The sequence below is a fragment of the Parasteatoda tepidariorum genome, chromosome 9 (assembly GCF_043381705.1).
Source record: "Parasteatoda tepidariorum isolate YZ-2023 chromosome 9, CAS_Ptep_4.0, whole genome shotgun sequence".
Classification (NCBI taxonomy): Eukaryota; Metazoa; Arthropoda; class Arachnida; order Araneae; family Theridiidae; genus Parasteatoda; species Parasteatoda tepidariorum.
Genome location: NC_092212.1, coordinates 25,768,117 through 25,787,834, shown reverse-complemented (window position 1 = coordinate 25,787,834; position 19,718 = coordinate 25,768,117). Strand labels below are relative to the sequence as shown.

Sequence of the window (19,718 nt, the reverse complement as noted above, 5' to 3'; positions counted from 1 at the left end):
CACCCATTACAACAAACACAAAAAGGATCAAAGCTTTGAATTTATAGGTGGATTTTTTGTCATTTTACTTTCTGTTTAAACTGACAGCGGGATACATTTTTTTACAGAAAAAAGGTACTTATAGAAGAAGGCTGTTGAGTTGTTATTGTATATTTTTGAAACGGTGGCTCCACAGTGGGCCAGCATTCAAGGTTTCGTGGTCAAAATTAGTACTTCGATAAAATTTGTTTCAACATTTGTGGGTTTTTATGTGCAGATAAATTGAATTAGTAGATGAAATTTTGAAATACACTAAAAATACCCCAAAAAACAAAATGGCGGCAGAAATATGGCGAGAAAAAATTAAAAAAAATAATATAGTACGTTTAAATAATTAAATATAGCAATGAAAATATAATAATTTTCGCAATTTTATAATAAAAATGAAGCAAATTATATTTCCGAAGTAATATTACAAAATAACGCGAATTAATTACAAAATAAAGCGAAAACACGAAGAAAAAAACATAATTTTTGTTTTTTGGTATATTTAGTCCACCTTTGCAATACGGGCAAAATGGGGCAGGTTTTTTCGAAAGAAGAAAACTAAGTTTCGAAAGTCATTCAAACATTGCAAAATGTCAAATGATAAGATATAAACTATAAGTTTGTTAAGAGTAATCCAACAAAATGAAAAATTTTACTATAATTTCAGACTAATTACTCTGATAAAAATGTAACAGTAAGGTGAAATTCTTATATATATTTCTGAAATAAAAATTTAAAAGTTTCATTTAAAAAAAATTTTTAAACATATTTTTCATTACATTGCACTCTTGTCGGTCCAAAAAGTAAATTATAATGTTTGGAATGATTATGAATACTTATTTTGGGCTATATTTAAACTGCCTATACATATTTTAATTGAAAATTTAATTTTTAACTTTTGGCCAAAGATCATGGTCTTCTGGCCCACAGTGCGCTCCCGAAAATTTTCATAAATTTCCAAAATAAATTTTTTTACTTGAGTTAGAGATCGTACAGTGGTAGTGAGGGAATAATGTAGATAAATTTTAAACATTTCCCAAACAAGCATATAATCATTATTTTGAACACATCATTTTTTTAATTAAAATTCGAACGTTTATCTTCATTTTAACTGAAACGTTATATTATTTGGATGCTTATTTGTAGCTTTGGCATCTATTCGCAGCCCAAGAAAAAAAAGTTCGACTTAAGTTGAACTTTTTCAAACAATTGTTTGATTCCGTAACAAGTTATGCTTGTTTCTGAGTGAGGGAAACAATAAATAATATTTTATATTTTGCTGAGTTTCATCGTATCAACGTATAACTATCATGCACTTATATGTCTGTGTCATTTATTCATCTGTAGTGCAGTGATCGTTAATATCATTCTTATTTAATATATAAAACCAAGAATGAAATAAAAAAAGAAAAAGTTTTACCATGATCGAAGATAATATTTACGTTTGGCTTTACGATAGGTTGGTAAATTTTGGCTGTTACTAGCAAAGAATCATTTTAACCTCGGAACTATTGAAACGCTTCTAGTAAGTTTAAGTTTACAACTTTAAAATGCAAAAACTAATTTAAGTAAAAGGATTTTTTGAGAAATAGAGCCAAAGCAGATTTTTTTATTTTACATTATATTTCTTGAAAAATAAATAGGAAAAAAAAGATAACTTATAAAATAGCAGCTTTTACTCAAATTTGATATAAACTAAGCTTCTAACAGCGTAAAAGAATCACCAAACATTGGAATAATGCTAAAATACAAACCATAAAAATAAGTATAATTTTGTTCAGTTTCATCTATACAGGCAAACTTCTTAAAACAAGATTATTAGTTTTGTCAGACAAAAGAAAACTTTAGCTCTCTAAAAATTTGATGTAATCGTTCAATTACAGGTTGCTGCAAAATTTTGACTGACAGATGTAGAAGGCGTCAAAAGAATAAAAACTTACCAGAAAACATGGGATCACAAAGTAGAGGTCACTCGAGGTTTGTCCCTACCTAAAATTAACGTTTGAATGCAATTAGCTCTGAGGATCTTCACCGACTTGTATTCTTGTGTGCTAAGTCATTTAACTGAAGATCCACAGAGAACAACATACAAACATATCGATTAAGGTAGGGCAACCTAAATTGACCTCCATCTTTCATCTCTTCTAGATTCAGATATTGCGAGCATTTTTGCAATTCTCAACCTCTCACCGTGGTTTGCGACCCCATGCTCTATGGTAAATTTTCATCTGCCTTTTATCATCCCTCTGTAATTGCTGGTCGAATTTTGGAACATCTCATATAATAGACGATAACGTGTCACTTTTATAGTCATTCAATACTGAAACCAGCTTGATACGAAGAAGAAAAAAATGGTCAGCCGAGTAAAAAATACTTAAAATAGTCGCTGTAAATACTTGCAATTTTTGAGGAATGCTTTCATTAGCCGATACAATTAAACTGATGGTTTATAAGAGCAAATTTTTAAATTTCAAAGGCAGTTTAAAGACACGTGATTGATTACCAAAACATGTGACCATTTAATTCACTATATCCTAGCTGACTACGCTTTTTTCGTAAAGGGGGAAGAAAAAAACAATAAATGAGTACTGCAGAGATGCCAACTGCTCCGGACACGCCAAAATAATTTATAAAACGGTAAATAACTAAACTAAATTATGCAAATACTTGACTAATCTTGCCTGCATTTTAGAGGGTATAGCGTGACATAGCTGAAAAAAGTGGTGAATTATATAAACCTACTAATAATTTAGAAATAGTGGTAGATAAAAATCTAATAAATTGAATTTATTTAACTAAGAATCACAATTGATGAGCTACCACTTAAAAATATTTATTCGCTGTCCGGATCAAGTTGGCATCTCTGGTACTGTACAGCAACAAAATCATGCACAAAATTGAAAGATTAATACTGACATAAATAATGAAGCAGAAAAATTCCAATGTTTTTTATTATTTGTAACCCTTTCCGGTGTCTTTAATTTATTCGAAGCAAAACACGCATTTAGTAGTACTTCTAGTGGGGGTGATTGTGGCACCAAGTGAAAAAGCCTGAAAATGTTATGTGAAGAAAATAAATCAATTCATATACCATATGAATTCATATACCATATGAATCATTACATGTTTCATATTTAACATAATTTTTTGAACTAACATAGTTAAATTACTTCTTACAATAATCGCGATAATGGATTTTAAAAACACGAAAATACAAATTGCGATATTGAATTTTTAAACTGCTTAAACACGAATCACTGTGCAAAATTTTTAGTTGGAGTGAATATGATTCGTAACGCGTAGTCTTTTAATCACGTATAAATACGAAAATCGATATTTGATATTACAAACGCGAGAATACGAATCTCAATATTAGATTTTCAAAACTCGTGAATGCGAATCGCGGCATTGGATTTTAAGATCGCATAAATACGAGTCGCGATATTGCTTTTTTAAAAACGTGTAAATACAAATCGAAATATTAGACTTTTAAATCAAGTCAACAGGAATAGCGATGTTCGATTTTTAAATCAAGTGAGTAAGAATCGTGATATTAGCAGATTCCGGCGTAATTCCAAACATTTAAAATGGCAAAAATTCGCCAAACCAAAAGAAAAAGAATGGCGAAAGAATCACGTATAACGTAATTCTTCATGTAAGTGGCGGAATAATGATCGTAAACGTCTCATAACTAGATTTAGAAAAAACTTCAAAGTTTTGTCGGATTATAAGTTTTTGATTCGCGGTACTCCGTTCTTGAAATATGCGGAATTCTACGATATTCATGCAAAAATCGCATTCACCGCTTCTAGTTTTCAGACCCAGATGAAAGATACGAAGAAACTCGGAATTCCGGTTTACCCCAGGAATACAATCACTTTTGATAGACAGATCATAGAGGTGGGATTTACATGTTTTAGTAGAAGAAGTAATTTTAATCTTAAACCGAGGTGTTCAAACAGCGTTACGCAAAACATTTACCAGTACTTTGCAAAACGACTTCTAGTTTAAAGAAACAAATTTTAAAATTATTTTTTAACGGAAAAAAAAAATTTGAATACTGTGATTTCTTGCACCGTCAGAGAATAAGAGAAAGAAAATAGAGTATCAATTGTTTCTCACTATTCAGGTAAAAAATTGACTGTATAAAAAGATAGTTGACAATATATAGAGATTTTGTATTGGGTCTACTTCACATTAATTGTAGTGCTAACTTTATTTTCCACCCCTTAGCGACACCGAGATCATCTCGACGAGTTGTATAGAAAAATTGTCACGCATGCGCTGTTAAGCACAAGTAACGTTAACGCTAGAGTGATTGGGGAATGTAACGCTATGCAAAATCTCTCTAAAGTTGAACATTAGTAGTCGTAAGCCCATAAAATTGGGTCCACTGTTCAACGATGGTTATAAAATATAAAATAAAATCTCTCTAATAAAGAGATTACCCCCTTTTTCCATTAACCTTAACGTTATTTGATTTTCCGAGCGCATGCTCGAAAATTTACCTACAAAACACGTGTTCCTAAGGGATAGAAAATATGATTAGTGTTACGGTTAACATAAAACAAACTCTAATATTTAACGAATCAATTTATTGTTCATTATACCACCAAATAAATTCATGTCAAAAGGCAAAAATAGACAACATTATGCAAACACAAAAAAAGTAACAATTTAATCAAATGTTTGGATTCTTGTTAAAAGAGAACTCATTATAAGCCACTTCTTCTATAAAGGCATATTTATATACCTTGGTATTAGAAACAATAAAAATTAAGTGATAATTAAAAAGAAAAATAAGAATTTACTCGGACAATTTTTAATTTAATACTTAAAAATTGTTTGTTGACACACAAATGCATATTAAATTCTAACACAGTTTAAACAAAATTTATAGAGAAATTTCGATTGATAAATAAAAATATTCAACCCATCTTAATCCCCCTCTCACTTGCATGCAAAATAAGAAACAATCAAAGAAAGGACTAATTTTTTTTACAAAAAATATAATTTTAGTTTTTAAAAAATAAAATATGAGCTAAACTATACAAAAACAAGTAGTAATTATGACTCTAACAACATTCATTAATGTGCAGGGAAATTTCTAGCAATCATTATTTTACATATTTCAATTCTAAAATAAATTTAAGACAAATTGCACATGGTTTTTTACTGAATCAATTTTACAAAGATAACTATGTTGAATACAAGCTTAGAAAAAATAAAAATAAAATTTTAAAAAAATCAGGAAAAAGCGAACAGAGTTTTAATTCATATTATAATATGAATTAGAATTATATTTTTAATTCTGGAATAAATACAGTTTTTGAAACAGAGAGAAACAAAACAAATTCAGATACTGTAAAACTTTCCTTACAAAAGTCTAAACTGCAATCTACATTTTTTCCACGTTGAATCTTGAGCAGCATTTTTCTTCTCATTATGAACACATTTTTCTAAGTTATATGGATAAACACAAACTACGATGAACAAAATTATCTTTTTCCACAATGAGAAGCAAAATTGTTAAGTTTTTCTTCAATTGTTTGACTATCTATCAGTATTTAAAATAAAATACGCAGGACTTTTAAATTAATTTAAGACCTTTGCATTAAAAATTTATAGCCAACATTTTTGTAGTTTGGACAGATTTTCTTGTTGCAGCAGAGATGGCATTTAATGACAAAGAAGCCTTCTTTCGACAAACATCCATACTTTTAGAAAAGAATAAAAGTTATCGTTGGATGTAATTACTTAACAGAAGGTGGTAAAATTTTGAAACGAAGTGGTTATTACTTTTTACCTCTGAGATAATCGATTATCTCTTTCTGATTTCCTAAAATATGATTGCAACTAAAAACCCCTGTGCATAATATTAATTTTTTGTTCTTTTTTTTTTCAAAATAAAGATTCAAATTACACTGATAAAAAATTGAAGGTAATATAATAAAAATTAATGATCTCCCACACTTGATGTACTAAACGGTGAAAGAGAAACACTTTTATTTTAATAAAACTTAAAAAAGTAGAATTCTTTAGAGTTGCAATTCCGAAAACGTGTTCCACAGTGCACTATGGTTTCGAGAGTTAAGGTTTTTTTCTTAACAGGTAATTAGTTTTGGAAGCAGTTATGTTAATATCTAATTTAACCAATTATTTATTTAATACACACTTAAATTATTTTTGTGATTGATTTGACCTAGTGAAAAAAGACAGCAAAATTTATAATAAAATAAAAATTTTAACACTATATTGAATAAATTAGGAAGAGAAAACACATTTATAAAAAATAAAAAGCCAATATAAATACAAAGAAAAAAGCCATCTCTATCTCAATGTTTATAAGAGGTTTTTTTTTTTCAACAAAAATCTTTATTCCGCTCATTTATTTTAAGCTTAAAGAAATAAAACAAATCAATTGCTCCTTCAGAACTGAGAATTCAATTGTCTGCCATAAAAACTAAAATGAAAGTTGATAAAAAAAATTGTTTCTAATTATCTCAAAATAATTAGTAATTTTTCTTTGGTTAATGTGTTCACAATTGGCAATAAAAGCTATTTATAAAGTAGGGTTTCCGAAAAAGGGTCGGTCCTTTAGGGTTTTGCTGCCCCCCCCCAAAAAAAACAAATGGTTTAGTGTATACACTTCCTTCATGAAATATTCCCTCATTCAAAACAATTCATGAATTATCATTTGTCGAAATTAATAGCAATATCTCAGCTGTAGATTTAGTGTATACACCTCCTAGATGAAATATTCCCTCATTAAAAACAATTCATGAATTATCATTTGTCGATTTAGTGTATACACCTCCTTAATGAAATATTCCCTCATTCAAAACAATTCATAAATTATCATTTGTCGAAATTAATAGCAATATCTCAGCTGTAGATTTAGTGTATACACCTCCTAGATGAAATATTCCCTCATTCAAAACAATTCGTGAATTATCATTTGTCAATTTAGTGTATACACCTCCTTAATGAAATATTCTCTCATTCAAAACAATTCATAAATTATCATTTCTCGAAATTAAATTTAGCAATATCTCAGCTGTAGATTTCGCTGCTGCCCGGCTACAAGGATGCTTATTGAGAGATCCTTTCTGAGAATATCTCCTATGGCACAATTCACATTCATATGGCTTTTCTTTAGTGTGAACAACAGTATGACTGATTAGGGCGGATTTACTAGAAAACAGCATATCACAATAATTACACGGAATTGCTTCAGCTTCATTATGAAGTTTTATATGTTTTTGATAAGCTCCTTTGTTTGAATATTGCTTATCACATACCTCACAAGTAAACCTTACATCAGAGTGGACAAATAAATGATTCTTCAAAAGCTCTTTATAGCGAAATCCTTTAGAACAAACATCACACTTGTGAGGTCTTTCACCAGTATGTATATAATAGTGTATTTTCAGATAATACGTAGAAGTAAAACGTTTGCCACATTTATCACATGCATACTTGTGTAATGGTTTATAATATTTTCTTTTTCTTGATTTTCCTCCTTGGAAATCTTTAGGTTCATGAGTTAGTGAGTGTTTACTCAATCCAGATTTAGCTTTAAAAGTTTTACCACATTTTTCACACATATAAGGTCTTTCCTGGCTGTGGGACAAGGAATGCCTTTGCAAATAAGCTTTTAAAGGAAAAGAAGCATTACATATTTCACAAGTAAATTTTTTAGAATTCGGTAGATTGTGCAGAGCTCGATGCCTGGATAAATTATTCCTATTAGACATCACTTTATCACAAATTTCACATTGATAGATTTCAATGCGCTTAGGGGTCAGATGCTGCCTGCGAACATGCCAGTCCAGCAATTTTTCGTACGCAAATCTTTTGCCACATTGATCACACTTGAACCATTTTTCTACATAGTGACTTTTTCTGTGCAAAAGAAGGCTATCTTTATCTGCAAATTTCAAATTACACGGTACACATTCTAACTCTTTAATGCGTTTAGTTTTGTGTGCTTGATTACGGTGCTTTCTCAACATAACTTTTTTTGTAAAACTCAGCTCACACTGGTCACAATCATAAGCATATTTTCCCTGTCTGCAGGAATTTAGAACATCAGCAGAAACATTTGAAGTTGAACCAAATTCTTTCAGACGAATGCAGTCATGATCGGTTAATGCTGATTCTTCGTTGAATATTTTATAGCATTTGCTACACTGGTACATCTCATGTACAACAATAAAATTTCTTTCATCTGTAACCATAGTTTCTTCCAAAGCATCAAACCTGTAACAGATAGAAACCAAATAAGAATTATTAGTAAAACTCAGGATTGTCATGAATATATTAAAAATGTTTTTATATGGTATCAAATATATAAAGTCTTAAAGTTGAGATATTTTTCAACTTGAAAGTAGGCTTTATTCAGGAAATAAGGGTGAAGGAAAAAAAGACTAAATATAGATAAGAACTAAGTGCCACTAATAAATTATAATTTTGAACTAATATAGGATAAAAAAATTTATACTTTTTAAAGGCTATACCTTTTATTCTGATCAATTTTTCAAATATACTCGTAACAGTTTTTATAATCATTTAAATACAAGTGCCCTTAAAATTAATTAAATATGTAGTTTCGTGAGTCGGCTGCCCACTTGTGATGACCATATATGTAGTTAATGTGCTTAATTAATGAAATAAAAACTTGTTATGCTTAAATAATTTGGAGTAATCAATTTTCTTATACATAAAAAAGGGCATTTTTTTGGAAAAATTAATAATCAGGATATTTTTTGACAAAAGCTTTGATATGTAATTATAAACAATAACTGAACATCCACCATCTCTCCTCTGCATGCTCTCCCCCTTTTTTGAGAGGGGTGATTTAAGGGGGGAAATTAAATTTCATCTAAAGAAGCAAGTGCGGCATTATTTTTCTGATGTATTTTATCATGTAGAATCACATCAAGCCAATCTTAAGAGGATCAAATTAATAGTTTAGAAGTTATAAGCATCTTATGTACAAAAAGTACAATTTTGTACTTGTACCTATTTTAACCCACCGACGGTTCTGCACGTAGAAAGTCGTACTTTTTTTTATGCTCGGAAATGGTCGTGAACGTAGAAAACCTCCCTCATTTTTCCACCTATAGATGGTCCTGCACGTAAAAAATGCCTCTGATTTTTGTCCGACGAAACGGCCATGCACGTGAAAAGTCGCTAATGCTTTATTCACTCCCTTCTCAGCTACGGTTAATTGATGTCCACTCCATCACCTGAAGGGTACAAATACTCAATACACAATAGAGTTGGCTTTCAAAGAAAATGCGAAAGGATTTTCGAAAATATTTAACTAAAACATTTTTTTTTTCAGTATAAAAAGAAAAGAAATCGGTATGGGAAGAGAATTACATGAGAAAATAGAACTAATTTTCATCTAATGTTAATTCGCAAAGATTAAAATTGATTTAAAAAAAAGTAAGAGATCAAAATTGACTCAGTACAGGTGATTGATTTTAATTTTGAAAATATAGTACAATAAATCTTGGTGAAAGTGATTCACCTAAATGTATGGAAAAAAAGAATCTGATATATTTAAAAATAATGTTTATAAATTATTTACATTTAATATTATCTTCAATTGTTTAAATAGTTTTCCATTTAGTTATATTTCTTTTTAATTTATAGAGTATTTAGCGAGTAACTAATGGTAGCTTTTCCCGTTATTGTTTTTTCTTTTGCTGGTTCAAAAAACATTTTCTAATATATAAAAAAAAAAAATTACAAATTTCGATTTTTTGTTAGTCATTAAAAAATTAATATTTAATATTCAGTTTCCATTTTTATTCTTTCAAAGTATTATCTAGTTTAAGAGGCAGGCATTAATTATTGAATTAATGATTCAATTTTAGTTAAGGGTGTAATTGCAGGTTGGTTAGCATCATCTCACTTAACCTCGAAATACTTTTTTCTCTCCATATGATCCTATGTTAATTTTTTTATATTCTCTCCCTCCCAAATCAGTTGCTACATTTCCAGTAAGTTGAGTTATAAATAACTTTCGATGCAGTTTAATAGAACAACAGTAAAGTTATACTTGTACTGAATTCACGGTTCATTAACTAAAATATCATTTTATGCGATTACCTATGGAAGAGTCCTAACAAAAAGGGGATTTGTTTGACAGCGTGAAAGCAATTTTTTTTAGCACCAACTTTTTTTCAAAAGTAGCTTCAAAAAAGAATTTTGAAACTAATTTGGTGTTGATTTAAGTAGGGAATGATTGGTATGTAAACCTTGTAAACTGATAGCATAGCACTTTGAAATCTCTGAAAAATGTTTAATCAAAATCATAAACTCATCAGTATCAATAAGCAGTGCAAAAGTATTCAAATGTAGAAGAGGGAGTATATTATTATTAAATGTCAATTATCTGACAGCTAGGCTTTTAGACTTTTTTTTGGTTAGAAATTTGTGTATATATTTAAATTATATATATGCATAGGTTTCACATGAAATTTAATATATTAATTAATATTTTAATTAATTTCCTAAAATTTTTGTTATAAAATTTTATTTCCTTTGAAAGATATTCCTATTTTTCTTGGGAATGTACCACCTTAAAAGTATTAAAATATCGAATAATAACATGAATAATACGAAGTCTTATAAACTGCTGAATAATAAATGTTTTATTATTTCTTAAATTGATTTAAATAAACGATTTTGCTCTAATTTGCTCTAATTAAGTTTATACAAACACATTGAAAATTTGCTACTTTAACCCTTTAATGGACCATTTATTTCTAGTAAAGGTAAGTTAAAGTATTTTTGGAATTGAAATTGACAAAAGAATAGTAATTGATATATGAAAAAGAAACCTCATTCAGCTTAGGTAAGTATATTTACCACGATTTATTAGGAACTCATTGACTTTTATTTTTCGTTATTTATAAAATAAATTTTATAAATGCTACAAACTTTAAAAGGAATTATATATTTTATAACTTTTATACGCTTTTTTAAACTAATAAATGGTAACCAATTTTATTCAAACGCGCTTCAAGAAAGCTGAAGTTGTTAAATGGAAACCTAAATTGAAAGTGGTAAAAAAGTTCGCTATGAACTTTAAACAGAGGTGTTAAGTATACTTATCATGGCCTTTGAAAGGGTTAATAAATATTTGCCTTAGGGAATTTTATATAATAACCAGTATAATAATATTGAGATGTTAAAGTTTCAAAAAGTTTCTACATATCTGATATTAGAAGAAATGTATTGTAAATTGTTTTTTCGTATTTTGCTCTTGAAGATGCCCCCCCCTCCCCCAGTTATGTTATTTTTGATGTTTAAATTTATTTATTATACCCTTGAAATAAAATAAGCAGTTCTATATCTTTTTGCGCAAACTCTTGAAATAACATTTAAAAAAAAATTTATTTTTTTTAAATAATCGCTTGTAATTTTTAATATTTAATAAAAAAAAATAAATAATATGACATTCTAAGAATTGTAATGTACTCAAATTTGTTATAATTTCATAAATTATTTAAAGCTAACAAAATCTTATTTTTATAATTCGTTTACCCAAAATATGCTCTTAATATTTATAATATACTTATTAATTTTAACACTTATTTATTAATAATAATAATTAATTAAATCAGGTATTCAACAACAGTCTGCTGTGAGCCAGAGGTTCATAGAAGTTAAGGCTCCACACACAATGGAATAATTGTGATGGTATGATCTTCCTTACGCACAGGCCACCTTTACTTCCCTGACAAGCATGATAGTAAATTTATAAAAATATACCATCAACTTCTGACGATTGTAACAAACTCTAACAAAATAACTCAATTAAGGTAAATTGCAGTAAAAGTGGAGTTAAATTACACAAATTATTGTGCTGGAGTAAATATAAAAGTATTATTGAATAGTTATAATGAACGAGATATAGTTCCATCAAATATGTAAAATTAATAATTAAAAGAGTTAAAGTCTAAACAGCTGAAGGAACAAAAACTAGATATTTAGTAATTTTTATTTTGCTACTAAGTGTTCATACGAGCTTTCATCATATCTAGAAATTAAATAGATAATTTCAAAATGAGCATAAGTCACATATTTTACTAAATCAAGTTAGCATTGGCTTTGCCATGTTTTTAGGTATAAAATTAGATTTGTACAAAAAAGAAGTGAATAGCATCACAACTAGACTCTTTATCCATGTGTCATAATTTTTATTTAATGTAGAAAAAACACGAGTCGCGAATTGAAATCATTATTTTAATCTTTTATTAAAAGAAATTTTAATTGAATGAATTTAATAATTAAAATAGATATTTTAATTTCGTTTTACTAATATTTTTATGACTTCTAAATAAACCTTTGCGTTGTTAAAAAAATAAAAAGCAAAATTTTATTACCATATTTACCTTATCTCTAGAATAAATACTTATTATTTCATTCTAAAAAAACAAAAACAAAAAAAAACAAAAAAAAACTCGTGCCATTTTTTAAATAACTGATTCAATGCAAATGAATTATTAAAAAAGGTTTGTTTGAAATATTTCACACAACTTTAAAGAATATTTCTGTCTTTATACCATTAATGGGAAAGTTGATTACTCCAAATTAATTAAACACATCCACTTCTACATAATAAGTCGAATTTTTTTTAGATACATTTTGATGCATTCTATATAAAATAATCTATGTTATTGACAAAAAACACTGTAATAAAAAGGATAATGACGTAATAAAAAGAAAAATATTGATAAAAACAAATTTTAAAACGCAACGCTAGATTTTACTCATTTTACTTGTTTCTTTTCTTTCTTTTTTTTTTGCCACAAGAGATTCTATACTCACTCACAGCTCAAATGAAATATTTTCAAACAGATTGAAAAAGTATTTCTTTCACGTCCAAAATGACCTGAGCAAAGGGGACAGTACGAACAGTCTATAATTACACCTCAAAAAGTAAACCACCCCACCTGTCAAGTAAATAATAGGAGAAAAATGGCCTTTCAAACACCATTTTCCATTATAGGGGGGTAGGAATTATCTCTTACTGTTTGGCAAGGGTTCTTAGAAAATGCAAGCGGCTATTTTAGGAACAGCAGTTTCTAGATATTGTAACCATTTGGAAGAAGTCAAAATTTAGATATCAAAACCGTCAGTGGGTTAAAGCTGCCACTGAGATAAAACTGTAAGAATTAGTAGCTTTAATTGCTTCAGATAAAAAAAAAAAACCAAAATAGAAATTACCAGAGGTATACCTCCGTACATTTTGTAATAATATGTTAGAGGAGGAAAATAGTTTTCTTTCTCTAACATATTCTTGTACAGTTTAATTGCATAAAATAATCCAAATAATGCATTTTTTTTAGACTTTTACACGCTATAAAATATATGCAATAATAAGTTAATTTTAAATACACAAAATGCAGAAGTCTCAAATTCAATCTATTGAAGATGAATAGATATAACGTTATGTTTATGTTTACAGAAATTCTCAAAATAAATAAATAAATAAAGAGAAAATATTTATGAAGTAAAAATTTGAGTTATGTTACGTGCTGTACACCATAAACATTTTTCTGAAAGTAATAGTTGTAAATATATATAAAAAAAAATACTGAATTCAATCTTTTAAAAAATCACAAACACTAAACTGATATTTTTTATTTAACTTAATTTTTCAATACAAAAATAACAATTAAATATTGAATTAGAATTTTGCCAAGAATTATAAATTGCACTGTGTTAAATGAAAAATAATTGGAGTAGACTAAAAGTAATGAGTATTACATAACTTCATTTTCTAATTTACTTTTCTTAGTATTCATTTCCCCCTCAAGTAACTATTGTACAATAAATTTTGTTCAAATTGTGTATTTTGTCATAAAAATACTTCTTTAAAATGAAAAGTGTAATAATTAGCAAATGTAAAAATTTAATGTTAAAATTTGTGTATCTTACAATTTAAATTTTTTTTTACTATTATTAAATAAAATAATATAAAATAATAAATTATTAAAAAAACTATTTTTGGCATGGAATTATCTTAGCATAAACAAATTTTATATTTTTGTGCAAAAATTTTTAAATTAGCTCAAAAAGTTCTTGAAACATAAATAATTACACAAAAAGTATAAATCAGCATTAAAGTGTTCAAACTTTCAACTGCTCTCCTGACAAAACTATTAGGAACCTATCTCCCAGATTACGATTACCCCTATGTTTTGTAGGTAAAATATGAAAAGACGTCAAAAATAATGCATTTTTATTTCGAGAAATTCCTTTTTTTGACTGACTTCATAAATTTTAAATATTGTCTGCACTATCTTATTAGGTCCAGTGGCTGGGTGGCGCAAAGTTGGTTTGTCGTCGGCCTAATGAGCCCAAGTGTGCGGGTTCGATCCCCGGCCCAGACACCGGATTTTTGGAATGCAGAAAATCCTCAGCGGCCATGTCGTATGATTATGCGGCATGTAAAAGATCCCTGGAGTGCCTTATTGGCTCAGAAACTAGACATCCAAATTAACATGACCAACGGTATCTCACCCATTGTGGTGGTCCTGAAAGAGTGGATACCACCTCTGGAGAATGCACTAGGTCTGCTCATCGGCAAGACCGATAATGCAGCTCATTGGAAATAAAAAAAATCTTATTAGGTCCCTTTATAAAAACCATTAATATTGAGTTCTAGTAAGTGAAAATTAAATCGTTAAATCAAAAGTTATACAGGGTGATTTTTTTGCATGCTGCACATTTAAATAGTATTAATTTTTATACATAAAAAATCAGATTTACAAGTTATTGAAAAATAAGAAAAAACTATTTTTGAAAATGAAGATGAAAGAATGTCTGCTTGAGAAGTAAAAAATAACATAAGTTTCTATGACACAAGCATACCTACAAAAAAAAAAAAAAAAATTGGATTTCAAAAACTTTAATTCTAACAAATAGGACATATAAAGGCACCTGTATAGATTTTGTCTAACTATACAAGTTCATTGAACAACATTGTAAAATTATATACTGTTCGCTTGTTGTAGTTGTTGTAGTTCATTTACATCGCACTAGAGCTGCACAATGGGCTATTGGCGACGGTCTGGGAAACATCCCTGAGGATGATCCGAAGACATGTCATCACAATTTTGATCCTTTGCAGAAGGGATGGTACCCCTGTTTCGGTAGCCCGACGACATCGCACTAGAGCTGCACAATGGGCTATTGGCGACTGTCTGGGAAACATCCCTGAGGATGATCCGAAGACATGTCATCACAATTTTGATCCTTTGCAGAAGGGATGGTACTCCTGTTTCGGTAGCCCGACGACCTGCACGCGAAGTCGAGCACTTTACGGTAGAACAGTTTAACGAGGACCAATACCGCACACCCTCGGTCCCTACGCAGACTAATCCAAGTGGTCACCCACCCGCACACTGAACACAGCCAGTCATGCTTGACTTAGGTGATCTGTTGGGAACTGCGTCTTAACGATCAGTCCACTGCGAGACATACTGTTCGTATTATGACATTCTATCAAATTAGTTAGTTACTCAAATTCATATGTTTAAGTATTAGTTTAATTGCTACATTAGAAATGTAGTATTTGCAAGAACAAAATTTTAAAAACATATATATAATAAAAGATTATTAAAGAAATTTTTTTACTTCATTTTAACACAGACTGATGTGGTTTTAAACCTCTGTCTCTGGAGAGAATTTTGTTCAGGAGACTCAATATCTTCATCCATTGCTTTAAAAAACACAGAACATTTATAAACATACAATTATAATACAAAAATATTAAAAGCTGAGTACTTATTAAAAATAAATACATGAATTAGTGCCTCTACATGATATAAAATTAATTTCAGTTAACTCAAAGAAACAAGTCGGAAAGCTTAACAAATTCAAGGATTTTTATATTTTTATATTAAAAGAACAACTTAGATAAGAAAAAATAATTACAGAAAATAGAAAATTAAAGTATTAAATGTGTAATAATAGTTCGGAAAAGATTCTTTTAAAATTAAGAAATTTTCTTGTTACAATACATAAATATCCTTAAATATTAAAAAATTTTGTCATTGAAATTGATTGAAATTAAAGATACACAACTACTTTTGAAAAGTGTTACGGTTAATATTAACATAATGTCTGCATCCAACGTTGTTTTGTAATTATAAAAATGCTTGAAGTATTAACACTTGACATATAATTTCTTTTAAAGTAATATAAATGAGTTTAAAAAGTATAATTAATCTTTTGCTCTGGAGCAGATAATAAAAAATATTAATGTAAATAAATTTAAACAAATATATAATTATTAGATTACAAAGCAAATTAGATTACATTTATAACAAACAATAAAAAAGGTAATTTAAATTTACATTTATCCTAAGAGTTTACTTTTCTTTATTATTGAGGAAGCAAAATTTGTTACTAATATGATATCAGATAGAGATGATTGTTGCTAGAATTCTGAAATTATAATTTTTTTATCTAAGTGAAAAAATTTTTTTCCTTCTCTTTCAGTTAATTTATATAACTTCATGAGCAATAACATTTCATTTCAAACTCTGAACATTAAGTAAAACTTTCATAATAAAATTGTCACACTACTTTGAGAAAAGCTTTAAACTTGCTCAGTAATTTTCTGTTACAGAGCATGACGGAAAAAAAAATTCTAATTTATTTTTCTATTATATTTTTATTAATATTTTACACAGTCAAGGGGCCACTTTTAACCTGGTGGGTCATAGATTGTACATCCCTTCTAAATAGATAAAAAAAAATTATTCTATTAACATTTCACAACAGGTTTTTTTTAAAATTCAAGTTAAAATAAATATCTTTATTGTTTATATTATATAGCAAGTGACATATTGGCTCGATGTTTAGATTATATTGATATTTATATTATATAGCAAGAATAAACACCGAAAAATATATATGCATCAGTTTTACAGTTTTCATAAGTCATTATAGTAGTGTAGTACAGTGCTAAAAAAAAGAAAAAAAAAACTAGCCATTTTTACATTCTTGGACTCAATCTTAATGGTTCAAAGGGATGACCTCAAATATGCTAATTAATTAGAGCAGACGGTACTTTAAGTTACTAAATCATACACAAAAACGTACTTTCTCTGAATAAACATAACTTTTTTACATAATTATTTAAAAGTATGTTATTTTACATAGTAAAATACAAAATTTGAACGAAATCAGTTTGAATTTTTCTTCAATTTTAAATATACAACTGTTTTAAAATTTGATTTCTCAGGAGCTATTAAACCGATTTCGCTCAAATTTTATATTTAAAATGTAAAATTGCATACTTTAAAATAGTGTAAAAAAATTTATATCTCAGAATTCAGAATTTTTTAATAAAACTAACTATTATTTAATAAAAGAATAATTATTTACTGAGAATTATATTTTGCATTGAATTATTTTTGGATAAAGAATTTTATAATTGCAGGCAAAAAATTTTCAATTCACTTAAAAAGTTCTTGAGATATGGTGAAAAACACAAAATGTAAAAAAAACTTTAAGGAGTCCAAACTTTGGATTAATCTCCTGACCAAACTATGGTGACCTTATTTTTTCAATTGCGTCTACCCCCTATATCTTGTGGGTCCGAAATCCAAATCCATTGAAAAAAAGATTTGTTTATTCAGAAAAAGTATTTTTTGTGCCTTGATTTCCTAACTTAAAGTATTGTCTGCACTAATTAATTAGCATATTTGAGAGCAGCCCCTCAAACCAACAAGAATGAGTTCCTAGAAAGTGAAGATCCAATCATTAGATCAAAAGTTATTCAGGGTGGTCCTTTCTTTTGGCATACTCAACATTAACTGGGCTCTTCATTTAATTAATTTAGTGGATTTCCTACTCTATTAGTTGATTTTACAAATTGGTTTTTAAATTCTTTGGCATTGAGAAATTTTGATTCATTACAAGCATTTAATGCTTATTTATGTAGCTAATGATGCATCTGCAACAATTTTTACTTTCAAAACTTCTAGCAATATTTAAAATTGTTTTATGAGATATCTGATTAATATATCGAGACACTGCAATATTTGTAAATCCTATTCACTTGTAATTTTACTGTCACAAAATACTTAAAAAGTATCACTAAACTGGGGAGTTTAATTCTAATGAAAATCATAAAGCAGGAAGGAGTCAATCTTTTTAATTATAAGCCTTGATTGAGCAAATTCCCAGGTATATTGAGGAAATTTTTATTAAATGGTTGTTTTTTGGTTAAAAAGCCAATAAAAAATTCTGTTATTAAGAAGATTTCTTCCAATTACTTGAAACTTTCTTATTAAAGCAGTAAAAAAAAAAAATAATAATAAGACTGTTTCTAAAAATTAAATCCTTTCAAAACTATTTAAAAATATCACTCTAAATTCATTTGTTCAAAAATTGGGGGATATTTCTACACTGGTATCGGTTAACGCGAACTAAAATTGCTAAGGAGTCCAAGACATTTTAAACTCAAAAATTTTTAAGGTTTGCCCAGGGGGGGACTACAAGGGGACATTTAATGTCGATCCCCTTTTTGTATATTTCATTAGTTTCTTGCAGGCCACTGCTCAAAAGTCGTCGAAGATATCAATATTTAAATCGCTCCAAGAATTATATGCAACTAAACAATAAAGGGACTTAATGGGTCTGAGTGTAGAATAGGGTGCCCTTTGGATTAGACACTATACCTTGAAGCTTTTATTGCAAATAAATTCTCCCATTTTTTCTATTCTATTTTGATTTCTTATAATCAGAATTATCTCATTTTAAAACCATCCCCCTCAGCTATATAAGAACATATAAAATCGTCAAAATAAATGAGGCATCCGATTATAAATTTTTTTCCACACAATGATGTGAAATTTCTCATTGCCTTGCCAAGGAGGTTCAAACAAGAAAAAATAAAGTCAAGGATTATTCAAATCAGTGAAAATATAAAAATATATCAAAGATGTGCATGACGCGATATGTAGTGAAATTAATGCAAAGTCTTGGAAACTTTCGGGCAGTGGCCCGCAAGAAACTATAAAAGCAAGAAATCACAGAAAGGGACCCAACTCAAAGTGCTTATAATACATTTGTTTTTGTTTTTAAATTGCAAAATTAAAATCTATTGTGCGCCTTTGCAACACATCACGATATCCCAAAATTATAAAAAGTAAGCCGTTTATTAAAACATTTTCAAGTTTATTTTTGTACAATCATAAGTTACAACTTTGATAATTTCATTTGATCCAGATTTAACAATTGCAGAAAAGTTTAATTGCAGCAAGAAATTTTTTTCAGAAGAAAGGCAAACAGTAAAATAAGCTAATAAGTACAGAGTAAAAAGAATTTAAAAGAAAATCGTGACAAACGTTGTTAGAAGACACTCCTTGTAAATAAATCTACAATAAATAAATATAACAATCATCCTAATGTCTGTTGATTATATAATACTACACAAAACTGAACCATAGTAAAATTATCATTGGAGAGTATACACAAAAGTTATAAATATTTACCAAAAAAAACGCAAATTATCCTGACCAACGAGGTAAATTTTGACCTTTTTGTATTTATTTTTATTCTCAATAATTAACGTTTTTAGCAGCCTATATTTGTACTATTTACCCTACTACGCACTTTGCTCGATAATCCTTGGCTGATAAGTTATGTTC

General features: G+C 28.5%; 1 protein-coding gene across 3 annotated transcripts; it reads right to left on the bottom strand.

Annotated features, from left to right (window-relative positions):
• Positions 1-4,607: 4,607 nt before the first annotated feature.
• Positions 4,608-19,712, bottom strand: LOC107445057 (zinc finger protein 845). 3 transcript variants are annotated; one of them, XM_021148090.3, is made up of 3 exons: positions 19,563-19,712; positions 15,691-15,775; positions 4,608-8,289 (listed from the first exon to the last, which is right to left on the bottom strand). In XM_021148090.3, exons 2-3 carry the CDS (start codon positions 15,771-15,773, stop codon positions 7,041-7,043), a joined length of 1,332 nt encoding a protein of 443 aa, XP_021003749.2. In that variant the 5' UTR covers positions 15,774-15,775; positions 19,563-19,712; the 3' UTR covers positions 4,608-7,040. The 3 variants fall into 3 exon arrangements, with proteins under 3 accessions (XP_021003749.2, XP_071041737.1, XP_071041736.1); XM_071185636.1 differs by lacking the exon at positions 19,563-19,712 and adding an exon at positions 19,416-19,560; XM_071185635.1 differs by lacking the exon at positions 19,563-19,712 and having other exon boundaries at positions 15,691-15,805.
• Positions 19,713-19,718: the final 6 nt, after the last annotated feature.